Source organism: Dermochelys coriacea, chromosome 1, assembly GCF_009764565.3.
Source record: "Dermochelys coriacea isolate rDerCor1 chromosome 1, rDerCor1.pri.v4, whole genome shotgun sequence".
NCBI classification, from domain to species: domain Eukaryota; kingdom Metazoa; phylum Chordata; order Testudines; family Dermochelyidae; genus Dermochelys; species Dermochelys coriacea.
Genome location: NC_050068.2, coordinates 326,095,684 through 326,122,793, shown reverse-complemented (window position 1 = coordinate 326,122,793; position 27,110 = coordinate 326,095,684). Strand labels below are relative to the sequence as shown.

Sequence of the window (27,110 nt, the reverse complement as noted above, 5' to 3'; positions counted from 1 at the left end):
TGGTGTAGGGGCACCCACACAAAACCTGCAGTACAGACTGCGCCTCACGCCGAGGTCACACACCGGCTGTGTTTCAGCCAGGAGGCAGACCGGGCCATACCAAACCTACCGCTGCCACGGCGCCTGAGAAAGGGGGATTTAAAACTCCAGCGCGCCCTCCCCCCCCTTCCTCAGCGGCTGCCCTGGGCTCTGCCCTCCCCCCTGCGCTGCCCCACTCACAGAGCAGCCCCCGCCTGCCCTCCCCCGGGGGATGCCCTGGGCTTCCCCCCGTGCTGTCCTTCCGCCGGGCGTGGCCGCTGCTGCCCCGGCCCCGGCCCCGGCCCCAGGCCCCGGCCCAGGCCCAGGCCCGTGCGCGGCGCTCGCAGTAGCTGCCAGGTGCTAGGCCGGGCACCACAGGGCCGCTCCCGCCCGCAGGCTCGGCGCCGAGCTGGACCGAGCGGCAGCAGCCGCCCGCCGCGGCTCCAGGGGGCGGTTCCGCAGCCGGCTGCCCAGCACGCCGGGAGCGGGAGAGGCGGCGGCCGAAGCTCCGGGTCTGCCGGCGCCAGGCTCCCCTCCGCCCGCGGGTCCTGCCCGCCTCCCGGCTGGGGAAACCACCTGCGCGGAGCCGGTGAGTAGCGAGAAGCCGGGCTCGCCCCGGCTCCAGCGGAACAGGCTCGTTTGTTTCCTCCCTGCCTCTCCGGGCTACAGGCAGCTGCTGGGACACGCACCCCTCCCCCTGCGGTCCGGGGGCGCTGGGTGCCGAGGCGAGGCTGCGGGTGCGGGGCAGTAGGAGGAGGCGGGTTGTTGTAACAGCAGGACTCGGGGGGCAGCAGCCCTGGAGCGGGCGGGGGGGGGGGGCGCTTGGGTGCCAGTGATACCCCGGGGGGGGGCAGGTGTGGGCCTTGGAGAAAATGGGGTTTGCAGCTGTTGTGCGGCTCCAACACACGCTTCCCACACAACTTGGCTTAAGGGGCTTCAAGGCTTGTTTGACACACTTTTCCTCAGCGAAAGCTATGGCATAGGCCCGCTACTTTTACCTTCTGGGAGTTCCCAGTTCTCAGGCCCTGATCTTGCAATGAGCTCTGTGCAGGTGGACCACTTGCCCGTGCAGAGCCCCCCTGAAGGTGAGAGAGGGGTCAGATCACAGTGCAGAAGCCTCCCTTACTTTGCCACTGACCTAAGCAACCCTGAAAAAAAAAAATTAATGTAGACAAAGCCAACAGAAACACACTAACCAGTGGGTACAGCTCTGACAGTTGTAACATTAATGTATTGTACACAAAGACTGGGTGGGGTCAGGGATTTTTGGCCCCTAATTTTCTAATGCCGGTGTAGTTCAATCCTATGAGATTGATTTATTGTTAGTTCACAAGACCGGAACTGTATCCTGCGCACAGGTTGGCCGTTCTTACAGGTGGCAGGTGGATGTGCTTTTAAACTCCAGAATGACTGCTGTAGATTTTAGAACCTAAGGAATTTCTGCTAAATCTGCATAGTGACCATTGTAGAATTTGAGTTGTGATTTGACTGCTATGGTGTTCTAAATTCTGTAGCAGTAAATACAGACCTTCTAAGCGTTGGAAGAATTAATATGGAAGCATATGTAAATATTTCTTAATGTAAATGATAAAATAGGTGAGACTGTTTAAAACCTAGGAAAATTCATTGCCTAATATGTTAATTACAATAGAGTTAAGGTTAACTATTAATTTAATGTGTCATTATCAGTGTTTTAAGTTTAAATTTATTTTCAATTTTTTTCTTGCAGTTTTCTTTTCCTGTAACAATTTAAATTCTGTTTTATTACTCTAAATTTATTTAAGCCCTAATCCTGCAAATGCTTACACATGCAAGTAATTTCACCCAAAGGGACTATCCATTTGCATAACTGGGAGTGTAGATTAAATTCTTCAAATCAGGGACTATTTGAAGTAAGTGTGTGTGTGTGTGTGTGTGTATGTATGTATATATATGTGTGTGTGTGTATATGTGTGTGTATGTATACGGCCCTATGCTATTTGGCACTATTTTTTATATATATATATAAGTGCCAAATAGCATAGGGCCGTAATCCTGATATCCTATAGCTCAAACAGAAGTTATGGGCTTGATGCAGAAATTATTGAGTAAAGTTCTTTGGCCTATGTTATGCAGGAGGTCATACTGGCTGATCATAATGGTCCCTTCTTGCCTTAAAATCTATTAACCTGATCTACTGCAGTATAAACATTAAACACTAATAAATGGATTTTCTCATCTAACAGATAATGTCTGTTGTGTCGTTCCTATACATACAGGCCATAAATCTTCTGTACCTGGCATAAGAGAAGAGTATTGGTGCAGACTAAATCGCCATGCGACTAAAGACCAGAGTGTTGTAAATAAAATACACAATAGGAAGTAGGCAGTAAGAGGAATGCTGCAGGGACCTTCATTGTTAATTTCCTTACTTTCAAACTTTTGTTTGCTTTTGTGGAATATTACTGTATTGTTAAAAGAAAAGGAGTACTTGTGGCACCTTAGAGACTAACAAGTTTATTTGAGTATAAGCTTTTGTGAGCTACAGCTCACTTCATCGGATGCATTCAGTGGAAAATACAGTGGGTAGATTTATATACACAGAGAACATGAAACAATGAGTGTTACCATACACACTGTAAGGAGAGTGATCAAATAAGGTGAGCTATTATCAGCAGGAGAGGGGGTGGGGGGAATCTTTTGCCGTGATAATCAAGGTGGGCCATTTCCAGGAGTTGACAAGACTGGATACAATTAACTTAGGCTTGAATAAAGATTGGGAGTGGATGGGTCATTACACAAAGTAAAACTATTTCCGATGCATCCGATGGAAAACTGCACGCATCCGATGAAGTGAGCTGTATAGCTCACGAAAGCTTATGCTCAAATAAATGTGTTAGTCTCTAAGGTGCCACAAGTACTCCTTTTCTATTTCCCCATGTTTATTTCCTCCCCCCCCCCTTCCTCAGATGTTCTTGTCAATTGCTGGAAATGGCCCACCTTGATTATCACTATAAAAGGTCCCCCACCCCCTGCTCTCCTGCTGGTAATAGCTCATTTTACCTGATCACTCTCCTTGCAGTCGGTATGGTAACACCCATTGTTTCATATTCTCTGTGTATATAAATCTCCCCACTGTATTTTCCACTGCATGCATCTGATGAAGTGGGCTGTAGCTCACGAAAGCTTATCAAATAAATTTTAGTCTCTAAGGTGCCACAAGTACTCCTGTTCTTTTTGCAGATACAGACTAACACAGCTGCTACTCTGAAACCTCTATTGTTAAAGTTATGTATAATTATTTATAACCTTGCTATATCTTAGTCAAGATTACTGTTTGAATTTATGGAGGTAGCTAAAAGTTTTAGATCACTTCAGAATCTGCCACCCAACCTCTCCTTTGACTCGAGATCTAAACATATTTAAATCTCCAGTGAGCACAAACATGCTGAGAAATTACAGGAGCTGTTAGAGCATTTTGATTCGCTGAAAATCCTGTTGATAGGAAGCATGAACGTGCACATGCCAGTTGTGTAGCATACTTTCTAGTGGGTACCAACATTCACCTGGTTCATCTGAGAGTTATTAACATTCTAATGGGTTTGACGTACTGGGAATGGCTACATACAGTTTTGTTTTTTACAATATCTTGTTTGCATAATACAGCACTGGATTATAACCAATGTAAAAAAGTCAATACCCCTGCAAGGAAAGGATACATTCCCTAATACAGAATGTATTGGATATTAAATTTCCGTGTTTACATGGGAAAGGTTATACTGAAGACAACCTAAGATGTCTATTTAAACCAATATACAGGTTTCAGAGTAGCAGCCGTGTTAGTCTGTATTCGCAAAAAGAAAAGCAGTACTTGTGGCACCTTAGAGACTAACAAATTTATTAGAGCATAAGCTTTCGTGAGCTACAGCTCACTTCATCGGATGCATTTGGTGGAAAAACTAAGGTGCCACAAGTACTGCTTTTCTTTAAACCAATATAGTTACAGCAGTATAACCCTCCATGTAGACATCCTTATTCTGCTTCAGAGTGCCTTTTTTTTTTTTTAAGTTTAGTTTAGTTTGTTGTTTTGGAAAGTAAACTGAAAAAGCCACTCCTATACCAAAACAAAAGTTTTTCATATGGTGGGTTATGCCAGTCTGACTATATCAGTATAACTGGTAAAACATTCCCACCTGGACAAGGTCTAATAGTTGCACTTAATCTTATTTAAAAAAAACTAAGTTCAAAAGATGATATTGTGACTATTTCATAGTACAAAATATAAAATTAAAGCCATAATGATAATACTACATTGTCCTTCTATATAATCTTTCATCAGCTCTTCTCAAAACGCTTTACAAATGCTGATTATGAATTAAACCTCACAACATCATTACAAACTAGATTAGTAGTATGCCTCTATTGGGTAAACTGCAGCGCTAAGAGATTAAGTAACTTGCCCAAGGCATATCTATATTTCTAGTGACTAGAACTAGATTTATCCCTAGTATAAATAGTTTGGTCTGAGGAGTCCATGTTTCCAGTCCCTGCCACTAAAATTATAAATAGTTGCTAGCTATGGTTGGTGCCTCAATATTGGACTGTTTATCTTTTTTCTTCTGCAAGAATCCCTATTTGTTTAATCAAAGCTTATAAATTACATTTTAAAATGGTCCTACTTCAGAAGTTTCAGTTTGGATAAGGACTCAAAAGTTTGAATGGCTCAACTGTAAAATTGTACTGGAAATCTTTTGAAAACTGATCCTCTCACCATATTTTCAATACTTCATAGTAGCGTCAAAAATATCAAAAGAAACATCATTTTCGTAGTGTTTGGGTATTTCCAGTGCCAAAGAAAACCAGGAAGTACAGAGATTTGCAGAAATTAAATCTAACACAGAACAAGAATTCACCTACTCTTTTTGAAATGCCAAAAAGGGTTTGGCTTCTTTCTTATTTTACCTGAACCTGGCTGTTAATCCCTAATAACAGAAAATGTGATCTTAAAAGAACTGTTTGTATTTTTGGCTTTCTGTAACTTTGCCATTAAAATGTAGATATGGAAATGTGTATTTTCTTTAAAAAGGGGGGGGGGAAGTGTGTGGGGGGGAAAATAGGCTTCCCAAGTGACTCGATTTGCAGGAAACTTCTTTAGTGGTATTAGATGCCACTATCAGAGGTTCTATGATTTTTGTCAGATGCTGGGACTGGGCGACAGGGGATGGCTTACTTGATGATTACCTGTTCTGTTCGTTCCCTCTGAAGCACCAGGCTAGATGTACCTTTGGTCTGACCCAGTATGGTGGTTCTTATGTACATGGGTCAATACACGTGCCCCCACATCCAAACCGGATTACTATTAAATATTATACTGTGATATCACTCTTAAGATCCCAGTCATGACTGGGACTCCATTGAGCTCTTCACTGTACATAGAAAAGAGACAATCCCCATCCAAAGGGCTCACAGTCTAAAGATATAGTATGGCATCTGAACTGGAGTGGACCAGAAGGTGGGGGTCAAGGCTTAAATGGAGCTGGGAAAGAGGAACTCTAAGGCCCAGACAGTTGGCAATGATGTCCTAATACCATGTACTATATCTGAAGCAATGGATGGCAGGATCATTAGATTATCACACAATACCGCCACCACTGTCCTTTGCAAATGGATGAGTCCAAAACATTTTTTTAATGGCTGGGCAGTGTATAGGTTTACTGTCTATTATGCAAGATGACAACCAGTCTGATCAGCTGGTTGATGTTTATCGGAATAGTTGACCAGGAAATGAAGTGTGTTTGTTTTGGAGGAATTGATCTTTAAACATATGCCAGCCAACCGTAACAATGTTAGGACTGGTTCTTGCTGGCTTCTGCCAGATCTAAGGAGGCACAGCCATTGAGATCTTAATGAATCCAAGTATATTTAATAATGTCAAGTCAATAGGATTCCATTAGATCCAAAAATGTTCAGGTAAAACATATATGGGTCCATTGACATAAAAACTCACAGCTAGTAGCTTGTGGTTAGGACACATTCTTTCATTTTATGAATTTTCATCTATGGGCAGGTCTGCGCTACAGGGCTCAGTTGACCTAAGTTATGCAACTCCAGCTAGGTCAACGTTTTGCAGTGTCTACACTGTGCTGGGTCCAAGGGAGGAACTCTCCTGTCGACTTACCTTATGCTTCTCGTTCTGGTGGAGCATCGTAATTGACGTGAGAGTGATCGGCAGTTGATTTATCAGGTCTTACTCCCAGTAAGTGGAGACAAGCCCTATGATATGTAGAGACAGATTTTTTTTTTCTATAACCCCAACTCCGCAGGGTGTGGGAGGGGCTCATGGGTGCAGGCTCTGGGCAGTACTTTACCTCAAGCAGCTCCTGGAAGTAGCGGCATGTCTCGCTGCTGGGTCCTACGCGGATGCACAGCCAGCTGGCTCTACAGGCTGCCCTGTCCGCAGGCACCAACTCTGCAGCTCCCATTGGCTGGGAACTGTGGCCAATGGGAGCTGCGGGGATGGTACTTGGGATGGGGACGGCACACGGAGCCCTCTGGCTGCCCCTAAACATAGGAGCCGGACGGGGGCCATGCTGCTGCTTCTGGTAGCTGCGCGGAATGGCCGCCAACCCCGCTCCCCAGCTAGGGCGCAGGAGTGGGATAAGCCCCAGACCCCGCTCCCCAGCGGAAGCTCGAGGGCCGGATTAAATCAACGGGTAGGCCAGATGTGGCCTGCGAGCCATAGTTTGCCCACTCCTGACCTACACCAATGTGAGAATTCCTCTCATTGGCGTAGGTCAGTGGTGGGCAACCTGCAGGCCGAATGTGGCCTATCAGTAATCCGTTGGCGGGCCACGAGACAGTTTGTTTACATTGACCGTCTACAGGCACAGCCGCCCACAGCTCCCAGTGGCTGTGGTTTGCTGTTCCTGGCCAGTGGGAGCTGCAGGAAGCAGCGGCCCCCACATCCCTGGATGCCGCAGATTGTCATGCTTCAGTGTGGACACTACCTATGCAGTGGTTGGCAGTTTATAGACGTGAAGCAATTTAAGAGTAGATAAGCCCTAGATTGACATAGCTACAGCCCTCAAGGGAGTAAAAAATCCACAACCCTGAATGCTGAACTAACTCCTGGTGTAGACACAACTAGATCAATGGAGGAATGCTTTTGTTGACGTAGCTACCGTTGCTCAGGGAGGTGGTGTTCCTACAGCAACAGAAAAACCCCTTTCGTCACAGTAAACTGCGTCGCCACTACAGGTTATGCCTGCATAGCTATAGTACCATAGCTATGCTGCTATAGTCCCCCTCCCCATATTACAGACATAGCATAGGCCTGGATGTCTAAGGGCTGATCTACACTAGGAACTTACATCAGTATAGCTACATCTCTCAGGGTATGTCTATACTACGAAATTAGGTCGAATTTATAGAAGTCGATTTTTTAGAAAGCTATTTTATACAGTTGATTGTGTGTGTCCCCACTTAAGACCATTAAGTCGGCGGAGTGTGTCCACGGTACCAAGGCTAGCATCGACTTCCAGACCGTTGAACTGTGAGTAGCTATCCCACAGTTCCCACAGTCTCCGCTGCCCATTGGAATTCTGGGTTGAGATCCCAATGCCTGATGGGGCAAAAAACATTGTCGTGGGTGGTTCTGGGTACATGTCGTCAGGCCCCCCCCTCCCAGCCCGGGAGGGGTGGGGGAGGAAGGGAGGATGGAAGGACAAGGCCACACTGCACTTCAAAACTTGTTGAATGCCAGCTTTCTGTTGCTTGGGCAGTCCTCTGGGGTGGAGTGGTTGGGTGCCCGGAGGCCCGCCCCACTGCGTTTTTGGGCATCTGGGTGAGGAGGCTATGGAACTTGGGGAGGAGGGGGCTTGGTTACCCAGGGGCCACAGCGGTGGTCTGTGCCTTTCCTGCACCTCAACCATACACCGGAGCATATCAGTTTGATCCTCCAGAAGCCTCAGCATTGCATCCTGCCTCCTGTCATCACACTGACGCTACCTCTCCTCTTGCTCGTGCCTCCTGTCCTCACGTTCATTTTGTGCTTTCCTGGACTCCGACACTGTCTCTCTCCACGCACTGTGCTGGGTTCTTTCAGCGTAGGAGGACTGCATGAGTTCAGAGAACATTTCATCGTGAGTGTGGTTTTTTTTTTTTTTTTTCAGCTTCTAATCTTTGATAGCTTCTGGGACGGAGATGATACATGGAGCGATGAAACATTTGCAGCTGCGGGAGGGAAAAAAGGGAGATTAGTCTTTAAAAAGAGACATTTTAGAGAACAATGGGTAGACTCTTTCACGATGAACCAAGCTGTTAACATTACATAGCACGTGTGCTTTCTTTACAAGGTCGCATTTTGCCTCTTCTATCGCGGGCCTGCCGGTATGGTGTGAGAGATCACACACGCAAGGTCGGCGGGCAACAGAATTCGGGTTGCAGGCAGCCATGGTAAGCCACAGTCTTTTGGCTTCTTTAACCTTCATAATGTGGGAATGGTTTTAAACAGCAGTGCCCTCATTTCACATACCAAGAACCCATTGGGTTGGCCCTTTAAAATGGGTTGGCCATTTAAAAGGAGGGGCTGTGGTTTTTGGGTTAACATGCAGCACAAACCCAACTAAACACACACACTCAATTCTCTGGGATGATCGCTTCACCCCTCCCCCCACCACGTGGCTAACAGCGGGGATGATTTCTGTTCAACCACAGGCAAACAGCCCAACAGGAACAGCCATCTCTGAATGTCCCCTGAATAAAATTCCCCTATCTCAACCAGGTGACCATGAATGATATCACTCTTCTGAGGATAACGCAGAGAGATAAAGAATGGATGTTGCTTGAATGCCAGCAAACACCGGGACCATATGCTGCCATGCTTTGTTATGCAATAATTCCAGACTATGTGCTGCTGGCCTGCCGTGGTAAAGTGTCCTACCATGGTGGACAGAATAAGGCTGCCCTCCCCAGAAACCTTTTGCAAAGGCTTTGGGAGTACCTCCAGAAGAGCTTGATTGAGATGTCCCTGGAGGATTTCCGCTCCATCCCCATACACGTTAACAGACTTTTCCAGTAGCTGTACTGGCCACGAATGCATCCCAAGTCTTCAGGGCAAATTAATTATTAAACATGCTCGCTTTTAAACCATGTATTATGTTTACAAAGGTACACTCATCGGAGGTCCCTTCTCCACCTTCTAGGTCCGGGAGCCTGCCTTCAGTGGGTTGGGAGAGTATTGGATCCAGGGTGAGAAACAGTTCCTGGCTGTGGGGGAAAAAGGTTTCTCCGCTTGCTTGCTGTGCTTCAACCTCCTCCCTCCTTCTCATCTTCCTCGTCCCCAAAATCCGCATCTCTGTTGCGTGAGAGTCCATTGACAGAGTCCATGCACAGGACTGGGGTAGTTGTAGGGGCACCCCCTAGAATGGCATGCAGCTCATCATAGAAGCGACATGTCTGGGGCTCTGACCCGGAGCAGCTGTTTGCCTCTCTGGTTCTTTGGTAGGCTTGCCTGAGCTCCATAAGTGTCACGCGGCACTGCTGCGGGTCCCTGTTATAACCTCTGTCCTTCATGCCCTTGGAGATTTTTTTCAAATATTTTAGCATTTCGTCTTTTTGAATGATAGCACGGATTCATCTCCCCATACAGCGATCAGATCCAGTACCTCCCATTCAGTCCATGCTGGAGCTCTTTTGCGATTCTGGGACTGCATGGTCACCTGTGCTGATCAACTTGCCACGCTGGCCAAACAGGAAATGAAATTCAAAAGTTCATGGGGCTTTTCCTGTCTACCTGGCTAGTGCATCTGAGTTGAGAGAGCTGTTCAGAGTGGTCACAATGGAGCACTCTGGGATAGCTCCCAGAGGCCAATCCCATTGAATTGCATCCACACTACCCCAAATTTGTCCCAGCAAGGTCGATTTCAGTGCTAATCCACTTGTTGGGGAGGAGTACAGAAACCGTTTTTAAGAGCCCTTAAAGTTGGAAAAAATGGCTTCATAGTGTGAATGGGTGCAGGGCTAAACCGATCTAACGCTGCTAAATCCAACCTAAACTCGTAGTGTAGACCAGGGCTCAGGAGTGTGAAAAATCCACTCCTCTGAGAGACATAGCTATACTGACCTAACCCCTGGTGTATACAGCATTAGAGTGATGGAAGAATTCTTCTGTCATCCTAGCTACCGCTTCTTGGGAAAGTGGATTACTTATGCCAGTGGGAGAACCCCTCTTGTCAGCATAGGTAGTGTCCACACTAAAGCGCTACAGCAGTGTCGTGGTAATGTTCTTAGTGTATACATACCCTCTGTACAAAACACTCTGCTGGGGTTTGAACACCTTTATATTTGTCTGTTGTATATTTTCTTTCCTTCTCACAGCCACCATTTTTCCAGAATGGGTTCTACCTGCTGTTCTTCAAAATAGCCAGCCTGTTACTAATAAAGTTCTATGCCGGAAAAAGATTAAAATGTCTCCTGTCCCTTCATTTTGATTTTTAATTTTTGTTTTCCCACGTTCCCCTTCCCGTATGGCATTTTCCATTAACTCCAACCTGAAGGATGTGCATATCTCATAGCTCCTTTAACTTGTGGTGTAAGTGGCTGCACAAATTACTAGGGTTAAAAGTGCTTCCTTCAAATTCTTCCTGAATCTCAGGCCATCATTCACAGTAGATTTCAGTATGTGGAGGAGTGTTTGTAAATACATTACATATCATATGTATTTATTTATATATAATGGAGCAGTAGCAATACCTACAGTTAAGGTTCCCTAACACTTGTCCAATTATATTTGTGACAAATTTTAACCATTCAAACTGAAATTCAGAAAATGAAAAATATATGTAATACAAATGATTGATTTATATTTTAAACATTCATACATATTATATATAATTAAAAGTATAGCTGCTAGGTAGCAAATGGTAAATACGGTATGAGAAGCTCATGTATTATGAGATGCCAATTTATATCTTATGTATGTTTTTTCTATATGTATATTTTAAAATAATTAATTGTGTTTTAAATTAAGCAGTTGATTTATTCTACAAGCTCACCTGAACTATATTTTCAAACAACAAAAACAGCTTACTGAGGATACATCCTGTTTTATAGGACAATCCTGAGTTCTATCCTACAAACCCTTATGCATTTAGGCCCATTGATTTCAGTGTAGCAAAATTTTCTTGAGACAACTTTTTAAAATGTTGCCATCAGGATAGAAGAGTTTGGAATAATGTGTGAAGATGGGAATCTAGAAATCATTCACTGTTCATAATTTATGTCATGTAAAAATGTATGTTATGCAAACTCTCAAATCTTGAAATGCTCTTCCTTTTTACAACACTCTCTCAGAAATATTGAGATCCCAAAACCATACACTTAGTGATCATTTGTAGCACATACATTAGCAGGAAATAAGATGGATACCTCAATCTAGTCTTTCAAGAAAGCCAGCTCCATATGGCATCTATACTGAGACCACATTGAAAAACTGTAGTCAACAGTGTTTTCCTCAGCAATTAAAGTTGGGGGGGGTGTTAAAAATACAGGGGTGGGTAGGCGAGGACCAATGAGGGGTGAGACTATCAGGGTAAAGGTGGGCTGTATGGCACCATAGTAAAAACTGAAAAATGTTTCATGACCATTTTATTAGATTTAACTCATGTTTTTAAATCCTCACACAAATTAAAGTTGGCTACACAAGCCTACAATGAAGCACTACATCTACATTCTTCTTGGTTTCTTGGTGTAATTTTGCACAACTCTGTTAATGAACTTCTCAAATGAAGTGCATTCTTTTTTGGTGGCTTCTCGTGTGTCCGGTACTTCCAGTCCTTCATGATATGCTCATGATCACTCAGATGGTGACTTCTTTCAAAACACAAAATTCTATTCAATGAGGAAAAAGAACTCTCAGCTGTAGCTGTTGAGACTGGGAGTAGAAAGAGATGAATTCCTACTTCTTTCATCCCAGGAAACATAGCACAGAGATTGGGTCAAACCACTAGTGATGATAAAGAAGTTGAAGCCATATCTTCATTCATTCATTCATTCATTATATGATATTTCCACGCTGTGTTCAAATTCTCTATTCTGTCCTGATCACATTAGCAGCCCCATTGAGGGAGTGCCTCACTCCACTCAACTGTTGGTTTTTTATAGACTGTATCTGTAAAAGCTACGTAGAAGTTGATACAATCCAAAAGTTGTTGTAGAGATGTAGAATCAAGTCTGTGTACTTTTACTTTTTCAGCTGGCTTAACAAACACTTCTTGTCCTCTTCATTTAAAGAATCTATATAAGTGCCCTAACTAGTCAACTTCTGAAGTGAAGTCTTTGCTTCTTCTAGTACGTTTTAAATGGGTCTCTTTCTGATCCTAGTGTAGCTTCCATTGCTGGACAAAGATCTACTACTGTTGTAGCAGATGCCTGGATGGCATTGTTTAATGACCCAAGTGATTTCAATGGTAGACTTACAAGAGAGAATGGTGCTTGTCTTTTTTGAACTTATTTGCAAAAGTAGTCCACCAATCTCACTACTTAGATCCGTCCCATCTCGGTAGATATTTTCCCAAGCCAATAATAATGGTTGCAGTAATTTTAAGACAACAGCCAAGGATCGTTCATGAGAAAGCTAGCGGGTTTTCCCAGGTTGGACCAATTTGAACTTCAGTCCTCATGTATCTCCTATATTTTCCAAGACACTCAGTCCTTTTGGACTCTTGCTGAAAAAAGAGTATAATGAAGACATTAAATGTATAACTTTTTAAATGCCTTTTGAAGATTCTACAGCTCATACTAGTGCTAGTTGGAGTAGATGGCCTCTGCAGTGTGTATAGGAGAGTTTAGAGTCACACTTTTCTCTGAGTAAACTTGTACTCCACTATGTCTTCCAGAGAAGTTGGCAGCTCCATCAACTGCACAAGCAGCCATCTGTCTGGGGTTCAATTTACAAGCATTTAACTCTTCTAAAGACATGGGTTGTCAGAGATGCGGCCAATGTGTCCTCTATAACTTGAACATCTAGAAATTCATCTATTGGGCTACCACTGACATGAAGATAATGTAAGCAGTGACTTAATACTTGACATCCATTTGCATCAGTTCATTCATGAGCTATGTATGCACATTTTCTGAATGCAGTGAGAGAGTTCTTCACTTTTTCAACTGCTGAGTCTTTCACTGTTCCACTGCATGCTTCTAACCACTCAGTTGAGTTTCTTGCAGAAAGATAGTGAGCATGTGCTGGTCTTGGTCGGAACCACTGTCCAACTTCAGGATTAACAAATGATAATGCACTTAACATTGGCCTCCAGTTTGTAGTGTGTGGTATCTCTTGCTTAAAGAGAAAGTATGATGTGACCGTCATGTTTGTTTGAATAAACTGTGTTGTGTCTCGAGCATTTTTACAGCCTCATTAAGTACTTCTAAAATTGACTTTGACAATGACTGTTTTTTTGCATGTCAATACAGTCCAGAGGATTGGTGTTTTGATTCATATGTCTCCATGCTTCAACCACCATTAAAGAGGACATGCGTCCATGCTGATGACGGGTTCTGCTCGATAACAATCCAAAGTAGTGTGGACTGATGCATGTTCATTTTCATTATCTGAGTCAGATGCCACCAGCAGAAGATTGATTTTCTTTTTTGGTGGTTTGGGTTCTGTAGTTTCCGCATGCGAGTGTTGGTCTTTTAAGACTTCTGAAAGCATGCTCCACACCTTGTCCCTCTAAGATTTTGGAAGGCACTTCAGATTCTTAAACCTTGGGTTGAGTGCTGTAGCTATCTTTAGAAATCTCACATTGGTACCTTCTTTGTGTTTTGTGAAATCTGCAGTGAAAGTGTTCTTAAAATGAACAGCTTGTGCTGGCTCATCATCCAAGACTGCTATAACAAGAAAAATACGGCGGAATTCAGGTAAAAGAGAGCAGGGAACATACAATTATTCCCCAAGGAGTTCAGTCACAAATTTAATTAATGTGTTAACGAGCGTCATCTGCTATGGAAGCATGTCCTCTGGAATGGTGGCCAAAACATGAAGGGGCATATGAATGTTTAGCATATCTGGCATGTAAATACCTTGCAATGCCGACTACAAAAGTGCCATGTGAATGCCTGTTCAAACTTTCAGGTGATATTGTAAATAAGAAGAGGGCAGCATTATCTCCTGTAAATATAAATAAACTTATTTCTTTTAGTGACTGGCTGAACAAGAAGTAGTACTGAGTGGACTTGCAGGCTCTAAAGTTTTACATTTTGTTTTTGAGTGCGGTTATGTAACAAAAATCTACGTTTGTAAGTTGCACTTTCATCATAAGGAAATTGCACTACAGTACTTATGAGGTGAATTGAAAAATACTATTTCTTTTGTTGTTTTTACAGTGCAAATATTTGTAATAAAAAGAACATACACTTTGATTTCAATTACAACACAATACAATATATATGAAAATGTAAAGAAACATCCATAATATTTAATAAATTTTAATTGGTATTCTATTGTTTAACAGTGCGATTAAAACTGTGATTAATTGCGATTAATTTTTTTGAGTTAACTCACATAATTAACTGTGATTAATCAACAGTCCTAGTTCTTATGTAAAAATTAATTATAATAAAAATGTTTAGTACAGAAACTCCCCAAGATGTTAACTCCTCGAGATAGCAAGAATACGAGATAATGACCTTGGCAACAAAGTGTTTTAAAAATCTTGGCCTACTAGGAAATGTATACTTATATAAGTTTGTCACAGATCTAGCATTTTGGAGCAAAGTCACTAAAATGTAATCCAACAAACAAACATTCCTTTAACGTGCCCCTCCCTTCTCTCTGCTTCACCCCACTCATAGTTATTGTTTTGGGTCAGTGAAAACCAAGAGTTCAGAGGTGCTTTCACACAAGTTCACCTCCCACCCTGCGGGGGGGAGGGTGTGGGGGAGAAGGTGTCTTGTTCTTTCCGCCAGCTGCTCATCACTCGCTCTGGCCATTCACTCTGGTTGCTGTAGTTTGTTGTACCACCATTCCATCGCCAATGGCCCTGTGACATCACCTTCTGCTGCCACCTGCCACTGTGACCTCTGCAAGTCGGTCTCTTGACGTTCCACACAGCATTCAGTGATTTCAGCTCTCATTTGGGGAACCTCACAGCGAGTGCAGGCTGGGCTGTCTTTTCCACAGAAATGCCGTCCTGCAGCAGGTCTAAGCACTTAGACCTGATTATTAGTGATTTCAGCTCTAATAATCACTTAACAAAACAAAATACTCTCTATGGAGCCTAATAAGCTCTATCTTTAAATAGAGAAGAGGGGCAGGTCAAATAGTGCCTGTGAGTCTTAGGCACAGCCCACACTACCAAGCCAAACCCCTGTCTCTCCCTCCCTCCCACTCCACTGGGCTCTGCCATCCAAACCCCTTGCTCAGCGAGTGCTGTTCTGTTGAGAGTGACCAGTGCTTAATTTGTAATGAAAGAGGTACCGGGGCTCAAGCAAGTTTTTTTACTTTCATAATCGACGTGGCAAGCCCAGAGGTCCTGGGGCTATGAACTGCCAAGCCTAGAGATGTTGGGGCTCAGCCCTCGCAAAAATTAAGCACTGAGGGTGACCCCCTTGGTCAGGACAGGCTCAATATAGTTCTGCTGCTCTTTACTCAGACAATAAGGATAACATCATTTCATGACCCCCATATTCAATGCTCACGAAAGCTTATGCTCAAATAAATTTGTTAGTCTCTAAGGTGCCACAAGTACTCCTTCTCTTTTTGCGAATACAGACTAACATGGCTGCTACTCTGAAACCTGTCCCTAGGTAGAGTAGTTGAGTTCATGTAAGTACAATCTGGTCCTGAAGCCTTCCCCCTGCCCTGGCTGTCAGGGGAGAGCTCATTCAGACCTAGCTTACAAATCATATATTGAAATTATAAGGTTGGCCAACATTGCTGAAATGAATGTGCCAACATTATCGAAAAAACAACAGCTGTGTGAAGAAGCTAGTCTTTGTTCATACTTTTCAAACCCATTATACTTTTTCCGATACAAGTATTTTATTATATACTGTATATGCTTTCAAAGAGTGTATTAATGTTTCAATTTCAATTCAAATTTCCAACCAATGACTAAATTGGCAACACTGTGTAAATAGTTGACCACTGTCAGGGTGTTGGGGAAATTCAGGGGGTGAAGGTAGGGAAATCCCTGGTAGTCAATCTAGGTCAAAGGTCCTAAGGACTACCATACAGGCAGCATTAGAGCCTTAATTGTGTCTTGTTTAATTTGTTCTTCTTTTTTTGTAGCCAAGCATCTATAATTTGGCTCTTTCAGATACAGTTCATCTTTATACAGAGCATTTCTTCTAGTTTTATGCATATGTCATTGTTTTAATTTTTATTAATGTTTTTATCGAAGTGAGTAATTTTTAGCACAACCCTTCTACCCATGAGTTTTAAAATTAAGTTCAGGTTTTTGTGGTTGCCGGTACTGTAAATATATTTGTTCTGCTCTAACAGGAAAAGCATTCTGACTTTTTTAAAATGAGCAATCATATGTATAATCAACTCGGTTAAAACTTCCTTCCTGGTAAGTGCAGCACTTCCTTTGCATCTGGACGTGAAGGCAAGCAAGAAAAGCAGAACAACTTAAACAATCAACTTTCTTGATCCTCATTTAAAAAAAATACTTTAAAATTAAACAAATGAGTCTTATTCAGCGACTCATCCTGTGCTTTGTAATCAGGTAATGTTTCAATTTGATTTGGTAATTATAAATATGGTGCCCAGAGTTATTTGCTTTCCGAAACATTAAGAACGAATTGTAGTCACCGTGTGTTCTGTTGTTACAACAAAACTAACCTGAATGTTCTTACCTTTTGTTCTAATATTTGCAAGGACACGATGAGATTCCTGGGGCTTTTTGTAAGCAAATAGAGGGAGGCTTTGTGTATATTTTTCTAAAAGTTTTTTCTAAAAAAATGTTGAAATTAAGCAATCTAACAGCATAATTTGTGAAGGAGACATTGAAGGGGAACAAATGTAAGTACATCCAGTCTACTTTGCTTTCCTCAGCTGAATACTCTGTAAATAACTTCCACTTTGATATGGTAGAACAGAGACTAATTGTGAGTGATAACATTTTTGCTTTCTTAAAATCAGTAAGATTGTCTTAAAATTTCTTTCTAATTTTGTTTGTTTTAGATATTTTCACTTGCTATAAAATGTACTAGAGTGTCATTGGCTTGCAAACATTTTCATCATATTAGGCTAAAATTTAGATGTACATTATATACGGGATTTTTAAAATAAAAATATCCTAATGCTTCATCACGGAGGGGGGAAACAATCAACAGTTTCGCTTTCTGTGGGGTCCACATAGAAACAATATTTGTTTCCTCTGCTACAATTAACATATTTTTCTCCGGAGCTTACTGTGACATCATTCTGTGATACTGGATCACTAACAGCAAAATGTTTTTTAATTGTTAAAATCCATTTGTGTTAATTTCAGCATCATCCAAAATACAGGAGGGGGGAAAAAAAACAATGTTTGCCAAATTCAAAAGAGAAAATTAGTCGGAGCAAAAAAACATTGTCAAGCTTCTAGAGATCAGTTTCTACTGAAGTCTGGGAGTTTAGGCCCCCGAGGCCCTAACAGGATCAGGTTCACAATTCATAAAATGGGTTTGGGTGAATAGTGTTCTATAAATGCACAATTTTAATTAGTTATTGCTGTACCTAATATTTGGGTTTAAAATTAATAAGTTGATTCAAATAAGCTATCCTGAACAAAAATAGTTTTATATTCAGAAACTTCTGGAATATATATTGTATATGTAAAGGTTATGATTAAAGTTAAACTTTATTTAAACTTAACAAAAAGAGCTAATGTGTCTGTAGAAGTATACACACAGAAATTAAATGAGAAAGTGATCAAACATTTGTATGTTTTGCTAGATTTCTTCTGGCATGGAGTTGAGGAATTATGAACAGCCTGTTGTAATGAGAGAGGAAAACAAACGAAGGAGAAGAAGAATGAAGCCATACAGTGCAGCAAGTAATTTGTCTTCAATGGAACTGATATCCATTGAGTTCATTCTGCCTACAAACAATAAACACACTAAAATGTCGGAAACAATGTTAGTCGAAATAGCTGGCAACTGTACTGTTGAGCAAATGAAAACACAGATTTGGATGCGTGCAATAGAGATGAGCCAAACCACAGACTTTTACCATAAATTCACCCCAGATCAATTTATTCTTCAATATCAAAAGAAAGGGCAGTGGTATGAAATTTATGACAAACATCAAGTAATACAGACGCTGGACTGCATACTGTATTGGAAAGTGTTACAGAAAAAGGTAGGCAAAATTCATGTTGTCCAAAAGCAAAAACCACCAGAGGCGGTTCAGGAATTTCAGATGCAGCTTAATGATTTAATTGGCTATGATGTCACTGATGTTAGTAATGTTCATGATGATGAGCTAGAATTTACTCGTCGCAGGTTAGTCACACCACGAATGATTGAAGTAGCCTGCAGAGATCCAAAATTGTATTCAATGCATCCATGGATTACATCCAAGCCACTCCCAGAATATGTGTTTAAAAAGATTACTAATAACAATATTTTTATAATCATACATAGAGGAACAACTAGCCAGAAAATTAAAGTATCAATTGATGACACTCCAGATATGATCCTTCAGAGCTTTTTCACAAAAATGGCAAAGAAGAAATCTTTGATGGATATTCCTGAGGATCACAGTGAACTGGATTTTGTTCTCAGGGTTTGTGGCAGAGATGAGTATATCACAGGAGAGACGCCAATCAAAGATTTTCACTGGATAAGACAGTGCTTGAAGAATGGGGAAGAGATCCACCTAGTACTAGATGACCCTCCTGACCCCAAGGAGGATGAGGTTCAGAAAGAAGAATGGCCCTTAGTGGATGACTGCACAGGTGTTACAGGATATCATGAACAGCTGACAATAGATGGAAAAGATCATGAGAGGGTGTTCATTATCTCTTTGTGGGACTGTAATAGAAAATTCAGGGTCAAGATAGTTGGCATTGATATCCCAGTGCTACCAAGAAATACTGAACTTACTGTGTTTGTTGAGGCTAATATTCAACATGGGCAACAACTTCTTTCACAGAGAAGGACCACATCTAAGCCTTTTACTGAGGAGGTTCTGTGGAATACTTGGGTTGAATTTGATATTAAAATTAAAGATTTGCCTAAAGGAGCGCTACTAAATCTACAGATATATTGTGGCAAAGCACAGGCATTATCCACAAAGGTTAGCCTTCAGTCACATGATTCCCCCAACTCCGATTCTAAATGCAAAACTCAGCTACTCTATTATGTAAATATTTTGTTGATTGATCACCGTTCATTGCTACGTAGTGGGGAGTATGTGCTTCATATGTGGAAGATTTCAGGTAAAGGGGAAGAGCAGGGAAGCATCAATGCTGACAAACTTACATCAGCAACCAATCCTGATAAAGAAAACTCAATGGCTATCTCTATTGTTTTGGATAAATATTGCCACCCAATAGCTTTGCCCAAACATAGGATAACATCTGACCCCCAAGGGGATAGGACAAGAGCTGAAATGCCCAACCAGCTTCGCAAACAACTTGAAGCGATCGTAGATACTGACCCACTTAATCCACTTACTCCTGAGGACAAAGAATTATTGTGGCATTTTAGATATGAAAGCATAAAGCACCCCAAGGCATATCCTAAGCTGCTTAGCTCAGTGAAGTGGGGACAGCAAGAAATAGTGGCTAAAACATACCAATTGTTAGCTAAAAGAGAAGCTTGGGATCATAGCACTTTGGATGTTGGACTAACAATGCAACTTTTGGACTGTAACTTTTCGGATGAAAATGTAAGAGCAATGGCAGTCCAAAAGCTGGAGAGTTTAGAAGACGACGATGTTCTGCATTACCTTTTGCAACTAGTGCAGGTAAGGTATATTTGCATTCCTGAACATTAGTTTCCTTGAATATTTGCATGATCATAGAAATGTTCCAGTGTTAAGAATGACCTACTGTTTGAAGTCTTCAATGTTAATCAAAACAGTGCTAGTGAAAGGAATTAACTTAATAATATTCTTAATACATTTACTTTGATACCATTTACAGGTTGTGTCTATGTTAACAGTCTTCTTCAAATTTCCCACAGTCAACTTACCACCAGTGTAGCTCTAATGATAGAAGCACATCCTAACCACTGGGTTTTCTAATCCTGCTCAGAGCAGGTCTAGATCACATGATAATTAAAGCACCAGTTGTATAATGATCAGTGGCACTGCAGTCAGAGAGCCCATGTTTACCCGAGGTAGGGGGACCAGATGTCCCAATTTTATACGGACAGTCCAGATGTTTGGGGCTTTTGCTTCATAGGTGCCTATTACCCCCTACCCCCATCCTGATTTTTCACACTTGCTGTCTGGTCACCCTACCCTGAGGGACTTTTATTGACAGGACACCAGGGAATATGGGGAGTTTGGCTGGAAGCAACACAGCCACATGGTCAGAGCAATGTGCAGGATTTAATAAAGTTACGTCTTCAATTTTAACTTGTATTCAGCTTTACACTAAGTGACTGAAACACCAGTGCTCCTGCTATTGCTGCCACTGTTGGTAATGAAACAATGAAAAATTTAAAGAAAATGCTAGTTTAGACAAGGCCTGACACAAAAGTTTTGGGCTGTGTTTAAGGTCTCCTTGCAGAGTTGTGTGAAGAATCTTTCATGCTGCTGTGCATGCATCTTATCTGGCAATGCTATCAATCTTGTACTGTCATGTAATTGTACTTCTCCCTAAAATTTAAAAAGTATAAAACAGTAAAATAAAAAATAAAAGGCATGGCAAGGAACAATGGTCCATACTTAGGATTTATTCATTCATAGAAAGTTAGAAAGATCAAAATCAGGGTTTTAATGGAAAGTGAGTTACAATCCTATTTGCTTGAAATATCTTGTATATGGTCTCTTGCTAGCTGTTGTTGCTGAAAGCTTGAGATCAGTTATACGACAAAGCATTTCAGAGGTCTGAGTTTGAAAAGGGAAGTTTCTTTCACTTTCGCAATAGTTTTCTTTGGGGTGGGAACACTGCACCATTGCAACTTGCAGAACTGAGGGTATTACTGATTGCAGATGAAATTTGTAATAGTGCAATTCAGTTGTGTAAATGCATATCGAGTTTCTCTGGTCCTATTCTGCACCTTTCAATATCTGGCAGCTCTTTCTCTGTAAAGGTTATAAACTCCAAAGCAGCAGAGACAACTAAATATCAAGGAACCTATGAGCAAGTTCTGCAGTAACATTGGGCACCTCTGTGGCAAGGGAGCCTGTGGATCTTGTAAGCCGCACAGGTCTAGAGATAGTTGCTGATTCCTAAGAAAGTGAAGTTAGCGCTTCCAAATTTGCAGGAGCAGGGCTTCTGACAAAGCCTCTATGTACTCTCCAGCCCCATCTTCACCCATCTGGAAGTTGGGCTCCCCAGACAGGACATATGCAATTCAAGGTTTGTAAATTTTAAGGCCAAAAGTTACCACTAAGATTATCTAGTCTGACCTCCCACATAACTGCTACTATGTAACTCTCCTTCAAGATAGCAGACCTTACAGACAAGTTATTGTTTATTTTTAACACATTTTGGCACCCAAATTAGAGGTTCAGTTAATATGCAGGCTCGTGGATACACAAGTGCATACAATGCAGGATGCTAACATTTTTCTGTGTGCATTTTCTAAAAGAATTTGTTTCAAGACAATATACATTAAAATGATTTTAGGAAGAAATAAACTACTGAGGTATTTTTAGTTTCTTTTCAAAACAAAAGGAAAGACTCTGGGTTAAAACTTTTATTAAATTATAACATACACAATAGTTTAATGTAAAACAATATCAGAATGTTTTATTTTATTGCCACCTCCTCATCTAAATGCCTGAGTACTGTCACTATAGTGCATCAAGATTCATGAGTGTGAAGTTAGACTGGATGGCTACTTCTCCATGTGGCTTTTGTTTGTTAATCATCTGTCACAATAATAATGTGGTTTTGGGTTTTGTTTTTTGAGACAGCTAGCATAGAATCATAGAATGCAGTGATCAAATCACATGAAAAGAAACATCAGTGCTTTTTCCAACTTTTTTTTCTCTAAAGACCTATGCTTTTCCATAACATTTTTCCTTTGACAGCTCTATTCTATTGATGTCATCTGTAAATTACAGATATAAGAAAATGCAACAAGGTATTATAAATATTTTAAATAAAATTTGTATGTCTTTGATTTTTATATGCATTTTTTAGGCTGTGAAATTTGAACCATATCATGACAGCGCACTAGCCAGATTTCTACTAAAACGAGGTTTGAGAGTAAGTACTTCAAAATTAAGTAACATTAAAGTTACAGGCATTGTTAAAATTGACTGTTTCTCAGGCGAATGTCATGTATATTAATGTTAGCCTTTTCTCTGCCTTTAGAACAAAAGAATTGGTCACTTTTTGTTTTGGTTTTTAAGAAGTGAGATTGCTCAGTCCATGCACTACCAGCAGAGGTTTGCTGTGATCCTAGAAGCCTATCTTAGGGGCTGTGGAAAAGCCATGCTACATGATTTCATGAAACAGGTTCAGATAATTAAGTTGCTGCATAAAGTCACAATGGATATAAAATCAGTTTCTGCTGAAAAGTACGATGTCACCTCTCAAGGTATTTATTCATAGGTATTGCTTCATTTGTTATGTGATGTGTGTGTCTTTTTGCTCCATGTGTATTAAAACCAAATCAGCAAACAGTATGTTTCTCTGTAATGTCCATAAGAGTAAATTACTACCTCAGCCACTGAGCATCACAATTAATTCTTCTAAATAGCCATAGAAGTTGTGGGTGTCAAAGAAGCCAATAATATATTCACTTGTGGAAAACTGCATTAATGCGGAGTTAAAGTTGGAGGCACTTAATGGTGTGCTGTGTTCCTGGGTGTCTTCCAGAACTCAAACATTGTAAAACCAGGAAATGCAGAATTCAGGTACTCTAATATTCTTCTAATCTAAAGAGTATGTAATGTGACAAGAAAAAACAAAAGACATGCTACCATGAAATGAAGAGGTAAGATGACACCACACAATACAATCTTAACTACTGTCTCCTTTGTGTTTTACTGCAACACTGGTGCAGGTTCAAGTTCATGCACCTCTCCTGGTATAAAGAAGAAGAAGTATGTTCTCAGTGAGGGGTCCTGGGCTCTGAAATTAATTTTCCTTCTTGGTTCATCTGAGCCATGGATGTGGTGTGACCTGATGTTTATGCAGACTTTTCCTAGAGAAGTGGAAGGTTAATTGTACGGATTAATTAAGGAGCTGACTGGTAGGCTCTTGGGAGATGTTGCTTGGGGTTGGGAAAATTACTGGAGGTCTCACTTTCTCTTTTCATGTATTTATTTTTGAGAGAAATGATCAGTGGGTATGAGCCTGGTTAAGTGCCTGGTTTTAATTACAATTTGTATTAAAGTTGTGTATATGTTTTATTCATAGATTCATAGATACTAAGGTCAGAAGGGACCATTCTGATCATCTAGTCCGACCTCCTGCACAGCGCAGGCCACTGAATCTCACCCACCCACTCCTATGAAAAACCTCACCCATGTCTGAGCTATTGAAGTCCTTAAATCATGGTTCAAAGACTTCAAGGAGCAGAGAAGCCTCCCTCAAGTCAACCATGCCCCATGCTACAGAGGAAGGCGAAAAACCGCCAGGGCCTCTCCAATCTGCCCTGGAGGAAAATTCCTTCCCGACCCCAAATATGGCAATCAGCTAAACCCTGAGCATATGGGCAAGATTCACCAGCCAGATACCCAGGAAAGAATTTTCTATAGTAACTCAGATCATGTGCCTAGCACCTGAGATAGGCACAGTGGACAAATTTGAGTGAAACCTTACTTTTTTATCTCAATTAAAAGTGAATGGATGTTTAATCCAGCTCATTGATTTTATAAAGGATGACACCTTTCTTCAGATTTATGGTATATTTTGCATATGCTGAAGAAGCACCCATAATAAAACTTAATGTCAAGTCATATTTTTCATTAAACCACTTTCTCAAAATATCTCATAAACCAGTTTATGCTCCAGGCTAAAAGTCCTTAAACAGTGTTTTGAATTGTAGTAAGTGCGAGGCTTCATTTCAAAAGTCTTGGAGCATTCTTACCCAGGATGAAAGAAATGTTTACTTCATTTATGAATATGCCTCCTGTTTTTTGAACAACTTTCCAGATGCTTCATTCCTAGAAGCGAGAATTGCTCTCACTACTATACCTGCACCATACATCTTACCAGTTTCTTTTCAGCATTTACCATGCTGAATCAACCACCAATAGGAGCTTGTAACATGACTGGTTCCAGCAGTTGGAAAATCCATTGTGAATAGTGCAACTTCATATCAACACCAGAAAGAGTTCCTTCAATCCAAAATGTTGTTAATTGAAAAGTAAATTCCAAGTTCTTTTTCTTTGTGAATATCAGCTTTGAAATCCCAGTCCAACTCACCATCCACTAATTCCATGGTGTAAATCGATGTTTCCAAGATAAGCCATTATTGGGACAGTGTGAGTAGACCTGAAAAAATGCATAGTATTCAACTTGGATCACCCAGGTATTTTTTCAGATCCTGCTATGTTTTCACTTTTATCCTGCACTCCTAAATTCAGGAGAAGTTTTGTTGTTTTAAAGACTGTAGGATTGGGGCCATAGTATTTAATAACCTAGACAAACCCTCCTGTGTTATGCCCAGTGTTCAACATGGTGTTTGTTTGGTTTGTGATGCTGACAAACCCCATTTAAAAATTCTACATTTTAGAAGAAATTTACTTTTAATTATTTTACAAAACACATAGGGGGGCTTCCCCAGACTTCCTTGATCAGAATATCTACCTTTTAGGAGGAAACTTGAAGCTACTGCAGCTCTAGAGAGAGAGAGATTCTGAAATTTCAATCACAGCAATCAGCTTTATGTCCAGCAAGTTGTCTGTCTTATGTGATTTTTTTCTTTTCTTTCTTCTCTTTCGCTCTCTCCAAAAATAGTGTAATATATAACAGGACCTGAAAAGAGTACTTGGGTGATCAAGTGTGACTGCTCTGCATTTTTCAGGTCTACTCACATGACTGACTGTTCCACTAATGACTTATCTAACTTTGTTTTGAAAATACTGGATATGTTGCTTTAACTACTGCCTTTAGAAGTGTGTCACTGCCTAGTTACTCTTACTTGTTAACTTTTTCTTCCTTTAACTTCAGCCTGTTGCGCCTTTTGCCCACCATCTCCATTGACTTTCTTTATTTATATTGTCAGTCTGAATGTGTTGGATCACATCTTCTCTTTTCTAGTCTTATCAGTCTTTCAATCTTACCTCCTAATTATTTTATCTCTTTTTTCATCCTTCTCAGTACTTTTAGTTGGTCCACAGTATTCCAGATGCAGTATCACCATGGTTATATAGGGTAATATTTCCCTCACTTTTCATGCCAGAATCCCTATGTTTACATCCAATTTTTTTTCTACAAGGGCAATACACTTCAATCTTATACTTGTTTTGCTATCTGCTTTCGTCCCTGGGTCTGCATAATTGTTTTCTAAATATCTTCAAAATAGATATCTATGCAATTGTTTCCTCTCTCTAGGTTCCAGTTCTGAGTTCTTAAACTAGATCAGCTGGGAAATCTTATTATTTATAAATACTTTTGTTTGTTTTTGTTTTTAAATCAGCTAGTTCCAAACCTTTACTGTGATCACTTTAAGTAATTGGTATTCAGTTTCTTAATTATGTGGTTTTATATCAGATAGCTCATTGAAATTGAGATGCTATATCCTGAGCACCTTTGTGTAGTAAATCAATAATTACATTGTAGAAAACTATTAGATTTATTTGAGAAGGCCTATTTTAATAAACCCTAGTTTCTCCTTAAAGAAAGGTGTCTAATTATAACGTTCACATATTGACTCCTTTATCTTGCACTCAGATATTTTTCCCAGAATAGGTTTCACACTAGTCATCTGGTATTTTCTAGGTCCTTCTTTCCTAAAAGCCTCAAAGATAGGTGTCATTTGTTTTTTGTTTTTTTCAATTCCTGGGTGATTCTTAATTCACTGAACTTTATAGCAAAGATTTTGAGATTTTTCTCTGTTAATATTTTAAAAATTCTAGGTGCATAAATGCTGTGTCTAGCTTCTTCATTTTCCAGTGCTCCTTTGTTTCCCTTCTAATTTTCTTCCTTTTTTTGAGCGTATAATTATTTATATAGTGCCATCAATATGGGGAGCGCTTGAATAGCTAGAACTTGTGCATATAGAAATCCCTATCTTATTTTCTTTTTCTTTTAACTTGGTGTCTTGTTCGTTTAATATACAAGAGGAATACTTCCCAGCATATTGCAGAGAGGGATTGTGATTGGCTAGCTAAGATGGAGCAATATGTATTTCGGATAGAATTAATCATTCCTATTTAAACTGAAGGATCAGAAATCTGGAGAGGCTATGAATGGATTTCATAATTTACATATATGCATATAATGCCTTATTTACATAATCAGCAGATGTTCTGTTTGCTAGAATTTAAAACGGACAGAGCTACAGTATGGAACATTCTTTAAGAATATAGTAATTGCTTTGCCCCTGGCTGGTCCTTGTGGCTCTGCCCCCCTGGTTGCTTCTTGCTCTGGACTGGATATAGGGCTGTGGTCGGTTGCTTACTCCTGGTGCTGGCTGTTGCCCTGGACTGGGTGAGGGATTTGCTGCTGCCTGCTATCAGTTTGGGGGATACTCTGACTGAGCTGCTAGCCCTTAGTTGTAACTATTCCTTGCATCCTGGCTTGTGAGGATGGGAGCTCTAGCTGCAACTGCCTGGCTGCAGCTGGAAAGCCCTTGAGGTCACAGAGCAGGAGCTAGAGCACTGCCCAATATCACTATAGCTGTAGCTCCAAATCTATGGCCAGGTGTGAGTTGGGGGAACTATGCTCTAGGGAGGCTATGTCTCTGGTTAGAGTCTTCATGGCTTCAGTATTATTCACACTAAGCATCCAAAAATCATGAGATGGGCTTAAAAACAATGAGATTTG

The 27,110-nt window shown here is 41.0% G+C and overlaps 1 protein-coding gene across 2 annotated transcripts in view; it reads left to right on the top strand.

Moving 5' to 3' along the window:
• The first annotated feature begins 333 nt into the window (after window positions 1–333).
• PIK3CG (phosphatidylinositol-4,5-bisphosphate 3-kinase catalytic subunit gamma) overlaps window positions 334–27,110 on the top strand; it is a 55,446-nt gene continuing 28,669 nt past the window's right edge. The window contains exons 1-4 of one of the 2 annotated variants that reach the window (XM_038398662.2): window positions 334–607; window positions 17,942–19,957; window positions 22,311–22,376; window positions 22,485–22,710. In XM_038398662.2, coding sequence (XP_038254590.1) covers window positions 17,954–19,957; window positions 22,311–22,376; window positions 22,485–22,710 — 2,296 coding nt within the window. In that variant the 5' untranslated portion in view covers window positions 334–607; window positions 17,942–17,953. Of the gene's footprint in view, window positions 608–16,131; window positions 16,728–17,941; window positions 19,958–22,310; window positions 22,377–22,484; window positions 22,711–27,110 lie in introns of those variants that run through there. The other variant, XM_038398679.2, reaches the window with a different exon arrangement.